A 15,463-nucleotide genomic window follows, 5' to 3' on the forward strand; every position below is an offset into this window, starting at 1 on the left:
AGGACGAGAAGGGTATATTAAAAAGGGTGACAGTTGAGTGGAGTTTTGGGGATTGGGTATCAGCATTCCACATACTGTCAACCATTATATTACAAAAATATTCAGAAAATGGATTGGCACTGGCAGCATATGAACAGAGGGTTTTCAAAGTGTACTAAGTATTATGGGGGGATGCATGGAAGGAGTATGATCATGAGTTTAGGAAAGAAATGGATTGTTACCCCGATATAGAATGGGATGAGGAGGATTATAACTTGTACATATTTAATGTGTTAAAAGAAAAATGGGAACAGAGGGCAGGAGGGCAGGATGGAAAATCATACTGGCAGAATAATGATAGAAGCGAAGACCGGTACAACAACAGGGGATACGAAAACAACTATAGGAGGACAGGGGAACAGAATTGTCGGATAGACAAAAAGATGCACAAAGAGGGTGGCAGAGTAGCACGCCTACAATGGCCCAGGGGATGGCGGGGGAGATACCTGGACACCACAGACCCCTCCCGCCCAGTGCTGGAAATTAAATTCGAAAGCGGGGTACAATGCAGCTGGGGAAAAAATTGCAAATTCAACCACAAGTGTGAAAAATGTAGCGGGGATCACAGCAGCGGCAAATGCACAAGGGCAGCAACAGCAGGCAGTAGAAACAGTGAGGGGAAGCGTACCTAGAGGATGGGGTGAGAAGAGGGTCTCACCGGGGAAGCTGAAATAGGGGGGGAATCAAGAAGGACGTGGACATTTAGGGTGGAATTCTTGAAGGCTTTCAAGGGATCAGTTATCTGGCGCTCGCCTATCAACCAGGAGGGAAGGAGAGTTTTGTTCACAGACGCAGCAGGAGCATGTGGCTTTGGGGCAAGGTTAGGCGCAGAGTGGTACGCAGAGAATGGCCACGTGCTGGCAAGAGATAGCATGGACAAAGAATATTACACTACTGGAACCATTCCGATAGGGGTGGCATTATGTGCTTGGGAGGATGAACTGAACAACGAGGAGGTGGCAGTATTGTCATGCTTCCCCGATGGAAGTTATGGCATTCCTGGAGACTCCATTGAAAGTGCCATCATGTTTCTTTCCAACATTCTGCGGTGAGCGGTCTAGTGTTTTTCCAAGATGGCCACCCGCTCCTTATGCTGGAGTCTGTTACTGACAGTCTGAAGCGTTGCACCTTCGGTTACTTTTCGCTGTCCTGCCAACGCTAGGGTATTTCACTCTCAGAGCTAACGCTCCATTGTTTTCTCTTCTGCCTTTCTCTTCCGCGACCGTCCTTCGATCGCCGCTCCTACTTTGCTCTGTCCTCGCGCTCCTCCAGCGCGTCGTTTCTTGTTATTAGTCCTTACTTACCTGTCTTCCCGTTTTCTTTCCTTCTTTGTCTGTGTACCCTTCGCATCGGGTATCCACCTCTGCTCTGGCTCCTCCGCTCTCCTTTTCCTTGACTTTTCTTCGACTCCTCGAGCCGTATCCTTCTTCCTTACCTGTTTAGCTCCAGTCTGTTTGTAGAGGAGCTGTTCCAAATTCTCTCAGTCATCCTCCTCTATTTGGACCACGTACCTCGTACGAATACACTCAGCATTTCTTTGTGTGACATCTAGAAGGATCCAGTACAGGGTTTTTTCAGCCAGGAGCCTTTTTCCCTGTTTGAGTATGGTCTCGCGGGGGGCCTCGCGTTCAGGGGTTTACCTCACGACTGCGTGGCTTCCAGCGGAGACCGACCTTACTTACACGATAAAAAGAAGATCAAGAAGTCTAAGGAAACACGCCGAAGAAGAAAGACTGCACCACAAGAAGACGCTCTGGACGATAAAGGTGAGGAGGAAGGGAGGAAGGATAGTGAAAATTCTGACAAGTATGGTCAGATGCCAGAGAGGAAAAGATGCCCACACCAGGAGAGGCATGGGTTCCACTAATGGCACTGGAGGAGAAAAGGTTGGCCATGAGGCTGACTGGAAAGGCCAGGAAAGAGCACGGAAACCTGAATGGGGCATAAAAAACCTCACCCGGAACGCCTGGCTTACAAGACGGGTAAGCAATAAGGAAAACACTTGCAGAATGTGCTGGGTAAAGCAGGAGAACATGAGGTGGGGAAGGTTACCACAACAGAAATGTGGGAATGCTTGGAGGGGGCATTTGAAAGGCAACGTATGGAGAGGCAAGGGGGGAAGGGAAAAAGGCAGATAGTAGAGGGATAGGGGTGTTTACAGACAGCACATTGACGGCACGGGAGGAACGGGGATGTAAATAGGGGTACTTTTGGGGGGAACCTGAGCGGCTGGGGCAGCACCCACTCAGGTGTGGCGGCACGTGTCCAGGAGCCGATGCCAGAGGGACCCACAGGCTTGCCAGAAGTAAGCATGGCATCCGCAACCCTGGACACAGTGTGCCCAAAAGCACACCTGTTTATATAAGTTTGGTTTTCTGTAATTTCTGTAGATAAGAAATAAATTCCTACGGCCAATATTTTGTCCACAACAAACTGTCTGTACTCATTCCAAAATAGGAGGTAGGGAACAGGAGCCGGGGGAAGCCCACACTACTCAGCTTATGCCCCAGGCCCCGGGCCTGACGAAGGAGGGCACGATGGAAGGCATGGGGGTTAGGCGCAGGGTGGGGGCTGGGGAAGGTTCAAAGCACAGGGGGAGGGCAGCTAGGGGCGCCCCCACAATTAGTCATCATGGTAACATGGCCACAACACAGGAAAGGGGCCAAAGCAACCTGGTGGGGGCCAGGGGAGGGCCGGCCCCCCACTAGAATAACAAAGTAAAAAGAAGTATAAGAGGAGCTTCTTGGCTAAGGAGAAACACAGTCCAACAGGAAGCACACCCCGCTCAGGTACAGCTCCCTGACCACTGGAAGGACTGAAGGAATCGTTTTCCCACCCAACCCACCCCGTTTTGAGGAAAAGGAAAGGAAACAAGGAATCACCGGAACGCCGAGTACCAAGTTCAGTACACGGTAGAGGAAGTCGTAGGCAGCAGGCGGCACGTGTCCAGGAGCCAATGCCAGAGGGAACCACAGGTTTGCCAGAACTAAGCATGGCATCTGCAACCCTGGACACGGTGTGCCCAAAAGCACACCTGTTTATATAAGTTTGGTTTTCTGTAATTTCTGTAGATAAGAAATAAATGCCTACGGCCAATATTTTGTCCACAACAAACTGTCTGTACTCATTCCAAAATAGGAGGTAGGGAACAGGAGCCGGGGGAAGCCCACACTACTCAGCCTATGGGAAATGAACACACATAGCAGGGCGAGCTTAGTTTCCCTTGCATCTATGGGCGAAGGCACTGCTGGGAGAAAGCCACTGATCAGGGTGTGGGCTGTTAGCTGATCCTATCAGATGGAACAAGAAGGGCATAGAATTTAGGAAACAGGGTTAAAGGTGAAAGTAAGTAAAGAAGATAGTCTAGAAATCTAGGAACGAACTTACGGAGCACTGTTCTGTAAGAGTAGCAACGCACCCTAGCGTTACTCGAGATACCTGAAATGCCGGTCCTTGCAGAGTGGCCGGAGCCCTGGGGAACTGCAGGATGTTGCAAGACTGGAAGGCTGCAGCAGTTGCACACCGCCATCTTGGGGGAATAAATGGAGGAAGCACTGGTAAGTGACAAACTCCTCCTGTAGGACAGGACACCTATGCTTTAGTTAGTTGGCCTGAGCTGTTATTCAGACTTCGGGCCAGAAGCATAGCTCAGGGGAAACAAGTTTGTCTTGGAAGCAAGACAACTCAAAGCAAAACAGGTTAGAATCCCGGGCACGCGCTTAGAGACTGGTCTCCGGTGTTAAGCGCGTAATAAAAGATTAATTCATTAATTTGTGGAGTTCAAACAGTGATTTGCTTTGTAGTTGTGATAATGTTTCTCTGGAAACGAACATGAACTTTTTGTGGGGCTTTTTGTAAGTGGTGTGAGATTGCTTGGAAATAATTTCTTATTCCCTTGCTCAGAATGCTTTGTTTTGTCCAGTCTAGACCAGCATATCTTTATCTAATACAAGATCTTAAGTGTAGAGTCTGTTGGCGTATTGAACGCTTTTTATCATATGCAACAGAAATGTGATCATCCAGGAAGTAAGGGTGATGTATGAATAGTTAGATATGTTTGTTTGGAAGAGACAACATTTATCTAACAAAGTTTTATTTTCTGTCTAGTGAAAGAAAAGGAGGATGCACACGCGGACCCAGAAATCCAGCCAATGAAGGAAGATGATGGAACGTTTGGAGAATACAGGTGAGACAATCCCACTGGCCTTCTTCTCAATTCTCCTCCATTTCCATGTTTATCACATACATTTACAGAACCGTTGTGTGTCTGACAGTAGCACAATAGATACAAATGGTCTGTGAAAAAGAAAACCAGTCTTAATGAAGTGGATCCAATAGGCTTTCAGGTAATAAATTCTCCAACCAATCACAACAAACATTACAGGAAATCAAGCAGACAATTCGATCATACCCAAGTCCAAGCAGATATTCAGATAGCCCCCATCTTTGTAATTTAACATTATTTGCGGGGCTCACGTTCGCAGGCAGAACTAAACAAGTCATCACAGGATGGTCTAAGCCATGCCACTCCATTCGTTTGGTGGTGGCCCTGCGGGTCATTGCTATGAGTGGATTGGGGCTGAAATGTGCCTGGAATCGGAGAGGTGTATGAGTGAGCAGGGACTGTAGTTGTCTTTTCATGGGAGCCTTCAAAGACTGCAAGGCCGACATTCTTTAGGCAGCAAATAAGATCCATTATTTGCCCTTTTACTGTTGATGGGCCATTTTCCATAGTTTATCCCTATTTTTGTATTTGTTGGATCCACTTTTTAACTTTTAAAACTTTTTAACAGTATATCCAAATTGCATAGTCCTTCATTTAAAAAGCAACAAATCACAAGTGTGTGTACCTGCCAATTCTTTTAATAGCCCAAGAAACTGCCTTGTTTATTCATTGGGCAAACAAGCAAATCTTCATATATATATATATATATGCCTGGACTCTCCTTGTAGGTGATAACAGACTTATGCAAATGGTAATGTCTCCTGTGGGATGCCACCGTGAGGTAAAACATGATTGTACACCCTCCTGAGTGGGCACAATCCCATTCAATAGGTTAGTTGGTCTTGTTCATTCTCCTTAAGAGGGGCTCTTACCCAGTGTGGCAAATCACAGGGAATTGTACCTTTTCCCCAAGGGGGACACCCACCCCCCTGCTCCTGTGAGGTTAGGGAGGTGAGCCCGCTCTGCAAAACCCTTCCCGGGGGTTAAGGCAAGTGGGACCTCACTGGGAGAGACTCCCGCTTTGAGGACAAGGACTCGTGTTCCTATGGGAAACGTCCTTGGCCGACTACCGCAGCCGCCTAGATGGGACTGCCTGTGAAAGTAAGTAACGTGGCATCTTAGTCTTTGGCTGAAGGCAATGCATAAAGAAATGCAACTATGCAAGAAAGGGAAGATGTCTCTTTAACAAGAGATGCATATTTAACTGTGGCAAGTAGGAGAGGAAGAAGAGAGCCTTGGGCGCAGGGGAAGTCCCCTGACATCATTATGCCTTGTGGAGCAAAAGCAAGCCGCGGAGCCCGCAACTTCCAATAAGACAGAGAACACCAGTACGAGATGCCGAAGGCCCGGCGTATGCAGATGTGAGGAGAGCATTGTGAGGAAAGAAGGAGGAAGGAACTACCCAGTGATGGCGTGACCACAAGAGTAATGTGGTGGGCTGGACGTCCAAAGAGCGATGCAGAGATCACCGGTGCAGGAAGCGTGTGCAGCTTCCAATTGCAGCAACTGTGCAGAGCAGAAAACCGACACGGACCAGAGAATGGGTACCCAAGAAGAGCGAGAAAGCAGTCGCAAGCAATAGCCAAACCCCACCACCGTCCTCAGCACAAAGAGTGGTACTGTGGGAACCGGGAGAACCAGAGGACGCAGGGACACCATCATAAATCGGAAGAAATTCATCACAGTCCTGAGGACAAGAAAATTGAACTAAAATTGTGTAATTCTAGTTGTGAAAGAATAACGAATAACCCGACCAAGGAGGAGGGTTATTATATGAAGCGAGAAACTCGTCCGCGTCCACAGAACGAGATATCAAGCAGGAAACCAAATAAGAGGGGGGTTAAGCAACCCTGCAGCGGAACTAACAAAAACTGGGAGGAAGGGAAGAAACCTCCTTCCTTTCAAGTTCACGACTGCTCTAACACAAGCCAGGTATAACGCAGAATCATATAATGGGAAACTGGATATAAAATGCCTGAATGAGCAGGCTAACCAAAGTGACACTGTAAGACAGAGAAGTTATCAAATGGGTGCTTAGGAAGGGCCATGATAAGGCCACCTGAGGAAATAGTGGAAAGAAACATTGGGAAGAACATATAAGTGATAATCACAGTGTGAGGAAATGTCTGAGGGGAAGATATTCTAAAACGTAGGACCACATAAACTACGAAGCATAAGAGTACTTTTGAAGCGCTACAAGAATTGATCTCAAAGACTACCCTAGGAGACTGTATCGAGAAATATCTGTATCACAGAAAACATCTACAAATACAGAAACTGTCAAAGGAACTGAAGATAACTGGCAGAGACAAGACATTCCCTTGGTCTATTTAAGTTAGTTAAATATAGTGGTATGGTCAGATAGGGTTTATTTGGACGGAAGCCATTTTTACTTTGACGTCCTGACTATTGACGAGCACCTTTCGTTTCTTTAGAGAGGTACGGTATTCCCACTAGTAATAGGGAAAGTTAGGCCTTCTACTTATACGTTTCATCAAATAATTTGAATCATGTCTTCCGAGTGTCCGCCTCCTTCGTCCGACTCGCCACACCAGGTAACAAAACGTGAAATGGTTTTACCATATCTTGGAGTGCTGTTTCACTGCAGTTGTAAACTGGAGTTGCTCCAACAAGACAGAACATGTGTTTGGGGTAGTGTTCATAGGTAAAGTCTTACATGTAAGGAACTGTAGATGTAATTTCTTCTGCAATACAGTTCAACCAGTTCATGAGGCATTTTTAGTACAATGTATCCATTTCAATGGTTGTTGAAGTACACTTTCGACTGTACGGAAGCTGGTAGGAGGGAGCCTGACGGATTACCCTAATCATGGAATAAGTATTGCTATGAGGGTACGTCAGTTTCTACTGTACGGAAGCTGGTAGGAGGGAGCCTGACGGATTACCCTAATCATGGAATAAGTATTGGTATGGGGGTACGTCAGTTTCTACTGTATGGAAGCTGGTAGGAGGGAGCCTGACGGATTACCCTAATCATGGAATAAGTATTGATATGGGCGTATGTCTGTTTCTACTGTACGGAAGCTGGTAGGAGGGAGCCTGACGGATTACCCTAATCATGGAATAAGTATTGCTATGGGGGTACGTTTTCTAGTGCCAGTTGCCTTTGGGACTTTGTAAAGCAGCAGCATCCCTAGATGATAGGAACAAAATGGAAATATGTTCATTTCCTGGCTTCTCAACAATAGACCTGGGTGTAATCTTGCCCTGCATGCAAACCCAGTGTGGCATGAATGGGGCTCTCCAGATGTTTAGGACTACAACTCCCATGATCTCTCACCATTGACTATGCGGTGTAGGGCTGATGGGACGTGTTGTCCAAAACATCTGGAGAGCCAAAGGTTGCGGTCCGCAGCTTTATGGTATCGCTGAAGCACCAAAACTTTAGCGTTGCCATCTCACTGAATTTTGGAGATTGTTTTTCTTTTCTTTTTAGGGGTTCTATTCCTCCTTCTTTATGACAAAATGGGGTGGGAGAGCGACTGCCCACTAGCCACACTCTTTTCCTACAGCCCCCCTTGTCTTCTGTTCTCTTTCTTTTTGTAATTCCTTCCTGTTTTCCTTTTGCTTATACCTACAGTCCACTACTCTTTATTATTTACATATCTACATTCTATTTTTAATTGTAAGATACTACTTTTTTTTAACTTTAATTTTATTGCCCAGATGTCGGCGAGATTTACATTTAACCAAATCTGTGCATGTTTAGTGACATGACCATACATGGACATAGGTTGTCACTGAAATGGATTGCTGTGGTAGGGCTTGCATTGGGATGGATGAGGGCAACCAGGTGGATACTGGTCAGACATGTCCTTGGCAGATATCCCAATGGATTCTGGGCCCTACTGCTCTACGGATGCGTCCCTTTAGGTCAGTGCATGCACGATAATCCTGAAGTCGATTGGCATTGTGTCAAGAACCTTGAATGTTTGTCCGGGTCTTTCCAGTAATATGTGGGGGAAAGGAAGATGATATGCTATATTTTATTTATATATATTGCGCCCATACACATATGTTTTGGAGCAGACACAGGCACAAATGGTCTTCTGTGCTTAGTGTCACTCAATTTTCAGACGTGGCGTCCCTGTTTAATCAGCAGGTGCGCTCTTTCGTTACGATTACCGTAGAAAACGACTGAACTATTATAGCGTACCTAGTAGATCCCACCGCCTGCAACAAAGATATTGGGTGTCTGAATGTGTTTAAATATCTATATGTTCATTCAGATTTTCATCCCTTTGTAGTTGACAAAACGATGACCACTCAGTTGGGTAATTGCAACAGCTGCCTATCACCATGATTTACTGTATTGTCAAAACACCTATGTATTTATGACAATGACAAACATTTTCTGACATTTGTTCTCCTTGTGTTGACAGAGTAGGTTAGGTCTATAATATAGAAACTGTTATGTGAGTGCAAACTATTTAAGTAGCGGCCAACTGTGGTTTGGGAGCAACTGTTTTTAAAGCGCCCATCGACCCCCAGGATAATGCCGTCCACCCCGGTAAGGGCAGGTGTAGGGCATCTGCGTCAGCGGCACTTAAGTTATAAGGAGCTGCTGCTCGAGATATTTGCTTCTGAGGACATTGGAATGACATTGGCGCAATAGCGACAAATTTAGACGGTCATCGTTGTCCTCCCTCCTGACTTCCATGCGATCGACCACAAGGGCCAATGAGTCTATGTGAAGGGTGTGTTCGCTTCTCGATTATGAAGTTTAGTTTATATATGGAGTTTGTAAATGGGATTGCTGGTCTGATGGTATCGTAATGGGAAGAGGCAACCTATCGACAGATCCAAGACCGGTTCTTGAACAAGGCAATAATATCGGTGGAGGGTCTTCATCAGTGGGATGCACCCCATTGGCTCTAGGGATGGATACATCCTAGGACTTGGCCTAAATGGAGCATGGAAGTCACATGCTTCAAGTGGCAGCAAAGCCTATACGCTAGAGACATGCACAGTACATAACTCGACTGCTTGGTGACAACAGTGCTTAGTCCAGGTTCGTTATAGAATGCTCTCGGAGCAATTGAACAAACATTTTCATGTTACTGAGTTTGGAAGGGGCACTTAATCCAAAAGCAGTCACCTCTTGTGTCTGCTTGTTGGGCTTGCGCTCCGAGAGGTGAACATTTATTTAAAAAAGTGCATTCACTATAACATTTTTCGTTATAGAATATTCGATATATGTTCATTCTTTAGAAAAGATTTCGGCATAAAGACATGTAACCGGCCCAATCGTGATTCAATTTGTCTTAAGCGGAATCCGCATTAATCCCATGCACACGGTGATACCACAGGTGCTGGTTTTGTCCTTTGATCAAACCACCTGGAAGGACTAACTCGTGGGAAGTTTAGACACATGAGTACCCACCCGCAAAGTGAATAGAAGAACAAGGGTGCGTGGAGAAAAGGAAGCCTTGCAGGCAGAACCACCAAACACAGCCCCAATTCTAAGCTTTCTGAATGGCTATAATGCACAACCTGGGGGCTAATGAGGGGCAACTACCACACATGGTGTGTGTCTCCTCAAGAACCCATATCTAGCGGCTGAGGGAGCCAAGAACTGGAACAGCCAACCTCTTGTCTTAAAAACAGAACCCAATTACTTATTATTTATTTATTTGTATTCAGTCCAAAGAACATTTACAAACATTAACATAAAACCAATAAAAACAGGTACAGATACAAACCCAAATACAAGTAACTGTACGAGTATATACGAGCATAGGTACCAAATTCCTATACAAGCTCAAGTCCAAGAACAAATTCCACTTCGAATGCAAATGCCAATCCAGAGATATAGATACAAATACAGATAATAATAACAAATAATAACAACAAGGCGGGCACACACATATTCAACGGCATACGGATCAGAGAGTGCAATTTCAGAGGACAGATTCGCAAACACATTTGCGGAGAGCCATACCCGTTACTCACATGTCTCTTTACTCAAAGGGATAGCAAACTTACCAGAATTTCCAAGGGTTTCCCAAATTTCCAAGTTTTACCAATTCTACTTTTAGGGCAACAGGATACTCTTTCCACGCCCCAACGAATCCCAATGTCAGTGAGTGTCAGGAATCTGGTATCCCAATTACAGGAAACTCAAAAGGAACCTGAATCTGTGGCTCTCCAGTAAACTAGAGGAAATGCGCTCACACCAGCACTTTCGGACCCACAATCGCAACTTCTCGTTCGATTCTTAGCGGACACATTGGTCCTTCTACAAAACTGTTAACCAGGAATGTGCCGCCCTTGTTTGTCTGAACCGTCCACCCTTCCTTTTCCCCTGAATGTAAAGATACCCCTGTCAACTCACTAACACGTATTTTAAATACTACCTCTTCCGCTGGCCCATTATCCTCCATCATGTCTCCCTGTCTTTTACTTACGCAGAGAGGTGTAACTTCGGCTATAATGCTCTCTTCCGGTTTTCTCACTGTCTGTAATGATACTCATTCCTGTAATGTCCATCTGGCGCTTGGACGGAGTACCCCCGTGAGTTGGCACACTTTAAACCATCTTAGAATTTTTTAAAATAAAATAACCATAGGCAGAAGTGAGTTTTTCGTCCATGTCCATAACCACGCGATCCCCTGCGTGGAGCCGCGGGGGTGGGAAGTAAGAGGCCAGAATAGGCAGGAGTTCCTGCGTGACAAGGTTGGGAGTCCAGAAACCCGACCCTCCACAAATAGAGACACTGAGAGAAAGAATTCAAACTCTCCAATGAAAGAGTGGCTTTTGAGGAGAAATGGGGAGGAGCTGCTAGGTGGGAGGCCCCCAGTCAAGTGGGTGTGAACTTGCAAAGCATATCCCAAATATTGAGGGTATGGCTGACATCTTGTATAAAGAGGCAGACTCCATTCCCAGAGTGCCTCTGAAACAGAGGAGGTATTGAAGGAGGAGGAAAATGCTGTGACAAGGTCCAATTGGAACCATCAACCAAATACTGACATGCTGAGATGTACCAAGTGGGATGTGTAGCGGAGCAGGATACGCAAAGAGGTGGGAATGACCCCAACGAAGAGGCCTGCAAAGTTACAGACAAGAATATGAGAGCAGCCAGCGAACTGTCTGCTGGGTGTTTTGTTTCTGATTCTGAAACTTCTCGGCAATACCATCAAAGCACAAAGTTGTGGTTTTAGCACTCAATGGCAATAGAACAAGTTTCAAGGGAGGCAATGGAATTTCTGGGTGTTGTGATTGGAATGCTCCACAACCATACTGTGGGAAGCACTGCCAAGTCTCCGGAAGTACCAAGAACATTGCAGAATCTGTTTGTAGAATCTCTGTAACCAGAACGCAGGAAGCATTGAACTGTTTGAAAGGTGCCAGGCCTATTGCTGCTGGGCATCATGGGTGCAGAACTCCACAACCAGAGCCCAAGAGGCACAGAAGTCTAAAAGGAACCGAGAGCATTGCATGCTGGGGAATGTGATTGTAACCCTCTGCAGCCATAGCGCATGCAATGTTGAGGAGTCTAGAGGGAACCCAGAGAATTGAATGCTGGGATCTAGGGTTCTATAACCCATGCGCAATGGAGCTGGTAGCTGCACATGGATGCAAGATGAAAATGAACCCTGGGAACTTTGACTTCAGCATTTCTATGAAGTTGTACATGTGTCTCTGTGCAGAAGTAGCATCATTCCTTACTAACACGGCATGCAGCTTTGTTGAGCTTAGTAGAGCTCAGAAACACTGAGGGTTGTGATCCGTAGTTCTCTTATTCCACTTTTGAGTGTCTCCGAGAGTCGGAGAACAGAAGTCCCTGACAGCGAAAAATGTAAGGACAGTGATAGAGAAAGGTTGACCACAAGGAGGGAGAAGAAGGGAAACTATCTGCATTATAATTTATATGTCTTTAAAAAGAAAGTCCTTTTATACTCCTTTTTACCGTCTTGCGTCATCTTTGGTAGAGAACATTATATAGAACAGATTTATCATATTTACATTACGGAACAGTGGGCCTCATTAGGAGGATGGCTGTAGCCGTGCCGCCGGTATTTTATATTTTTCTGGCTCTCAGGAATGGGCAATAACCCGGTCATTACGGCATTGCCGGACCTGGTATTTGCCCATTCATGGGTGCCTGAAAATATTCTTCCCCATTCCCATTGAGCCCCTCAGGGCTCAATGGGAATGGGGAAGCCGGATGCACTGGTACTGTTATAAACGGTGCTGGTGCATCCGACATGCTGTGCTCGCGGTCAGACCTCGTGGGCAGAAAGACACCCACGAGCACAACTCGTAGTTTGCCAGTCCGGGAACTACGGTATCGGCAAGCTTACCGGTATCATAGTTCCCGGACCAGCAAACTTATAATGAGGCCCAGTATCTTAATGTTGTTACATGGGGTTTTGTACACAATGTTTTACTTAGTATTTCAACCTTGTTCAGAGTTCGTAAGTATTCACAAAGCCTGTAGCGTAAAATCGTGCTTTTATTTTGCTCTGTAAATTCAGAGTTAATTTCCCAGAGGCCTCTCTGACTATATCTCAACTGTTAAATGTATGTGTTGATGATTATGACAAAGCATCCCTAAGAAGGCATTAGGGTCCCACACAGATCAACACAAAAGCCGACATCTCCAGAACTCTTCTTAACAAACTGTTGTTGTTACTGCTTTAAAATGAATAACCTGACCTGTTTGCCGAACTTTAAAAATATTTGTTTTGGATTTCCCATTGCAGTGTGTACAGTAGAAGGAAGGAAGCTATTTTATCACGACCAGTTATCTGTCTAACAGAAAATGAGTGCATTCAGAACTAAATCAAAGCCAAGGTCAATAACATTTTATTTTTTTGCACCTAGAAGGCTTCTGGGTAATCAATCCCTGATGTTACTTTCTGCACTAGTGCCCAATATCACATACTATTAAACAATGAGCAGGTTTTTTTTTTAATGTGCATGGCATTACTGCACTCACTCCAATTCCATCTTCATGCAGAGACTTAAGTGCAACTGTCATGTTTGCATTAAAACAAACATATAACAGCATATGCCCACACTGTGATTTTTCTAGCATGCCTGAAAATCACACGAAAAGAGGCACCCAAAGCTTACATTTTATTACCTATTATTTTTTTGTACACTTTAGTAACTGAAATTCATACCCACCAATGGTATTATCCAGTTGAGTCCACAAGAAGCAACAGCTCATTTTATGTTCACTTACTTAATAGTATAGGATGGATTTTATCTCTCTGAATTTGTTCCGGAACAGTAGGATCTTTCTCATGTAATATGTATACCACCAACTATTTAATATGATAATGTGACTTTACATTTTCTATTTTTACTTGTGATCCGTTGTTATGCTGTATTTTTTTTTAAAAAGCATACATTTGCAACATTTGCAGATAACTAATATTAAGAATGCTCAAATACATTTCTGCTCAAATAATTGTTGATGATAGTAGGGGGCTTTTGCCAAGTTTCTACTTGCCTGAAGACATCCCAATATGTTGCGGCGAAACCTTTTGGGGTAATATTCTAGATCCGACTTTTCCGTGATTCAAGCTCGCTCAGATGTTCAAACTTTTCATGTGGTTCAGCACGAAAACGTTTGTCTAGGATCATTTTTCAAGTCTCCCTACCAGACCTATTTCAAGGTGCGTTGTAGTGCATAGAGAAATTGAACAATTCACTACTTCTGTGTAGGCACACAAAGGGGGGTCTGTCCTCTCCTGCAAGTCATTACATTATATTTGTGATTCTTTATTTGTTTAATTTCTTTACAAATTATTCAAAAACATGACAAATTTCATTACATTTTTCAACATCAAGTCTAAAACATCTACTATCATAATACATATCAATACAATAAGTCTAATAATGTTACCATGAATTCATTACTATTTAACAGAGTGTGCAATTTCAACAAAGTAAATTCTTTCTAAATTCTTTTATGATAACTGTATTCAGTACACCTATGCTTCTGTCCACATATTGCTTAAAAAACACAATATATATTTCCTAAAAATATAAAATGTGATATCTAAAAATGTTAAAATCAAAAACTCTTAGATAAAACTTCTACCAATAAAATACCTCAACAGTGTAATTCCGACTTCTATTTAGTTCTACTAGATTGAGAAATGTGTGTCGTTGCATCTGGTAACAGTCTCAAGTCTCTTTGGCAATCACATTATAAATATTTTTTTTATGAAACTTGCGTTCATCATTTACTGTAGAGTCATGATGGAGCAGGGCCCTTTCCATGGGAGTGGTTGCATTCTTCATTAGTTGGCCATCGTGTTCCGATTTCCCGGGGTTGTTAACCAATCCTCCCAGTTGATTTACCTTCACTTGCCTTACATTAGTTCTCAAACAGCCCTCGCGGTTAGGAGTATCGCGTTATCATTAGGATGTCATCTTGTTCAGTTGCTAGAAGTCATATCTTCCTGGATACTATAAAGTATTTCCATTCAATTGAAATGTCAGTTTCAATAATATCATTTATGCAGTATTAACATATCTCCTGTTGACATTCATCTCAACGTGTCTGTGTTGCATTGTGTCTGTTTAACCATTATCACACAAATATATTCTAATTATCATCTTAAGCCTGATCTCGCAGTACATTTTATTGTACCTGGTGCCTTTGATTCCCATGAGTTTTGTAGTTGGATAAAAACATAATCTGGAGTAGTGATATAACACTGGTCTAAGAAAAACATTTCACCTAAAACCCTTTTGCCATTGTGGTTTGGGCACTTTTATTTACTAGTTGCTTAAGACATTGCGCTTTGACATTGTACTGTAATTTTCATAAGCGTCTTGCTTTCTACCTTGGTCAATCGATACCACATGTGTCGTTGGCAATGCGGTCGATTAAACGAGCAGCCCATATGTTCTGTAAACATATTTAATATTTTCTTCTGGTGAAACTTTCAATTTGCATCCAAGAAAAGTGTGCCTGATATTTATACAGCATGCCACCATCAAATCGTAAATGAGCCCACTTGCATGCGTGTGTATGTGAACATGTACAACAGTGTCTAAAACCACTTAGTTGCACATTTTAAAAAAAGAAAGCACAAGCCTAACCACGGGAGGATAGCTCTGGGGCAACATGCTCGCCTTGGAAGCATGTCGACACCGAGTACCGGTACCGTTGTTTCCGGAACGGCAAACTTGTAATGACCCCCATTGTTTGCTTAA

The 15,463-nt window shown here is 44.1% G+C and overlaps 1 protein-coding gene across 25 annotated transcripts in view; it reads left to right on the forward strand.

The window, feature by feature from the left end:
• NRCAM (neuronal cell adhesion molecule) overlaps positions 1 to 15,463 on the forward strand; it is a 731,897-nt gene that overhangs the window by 700,341 nt on the left and 16,093 nt on the right. For all 25 annotated transcript variants that reach the window (XM_069627974.1, XM_069627975.1, XM_069627972.1 and 22 more), the window contains one exon: positions 4,147 to 4,225. In XM_069627974.1, coding sequence (XP_069484075.1) covers positions 4,147 to 4,225 — 79 coding nt within the window. The remainder of the gene's footprint in view (positions 1 to 4,146; positions 4,226 to 15,463) is intronic.

This window comes from Ambystoma mexicanum, chromosome 12, assembly GCF_040938575.1.
Source record: "Ambystoma mexicanum isolate Mex_15411 chromosome 12, UKY_AmexF1_1, whole genome shotgun sequence".
Classification (NCBI taxonomy): Eukaryota; Metazoa; Chordata; class Amphibia; order Caudata; family Ambystomatidae; genus Ambystoma; species Ambystoma mexicanum.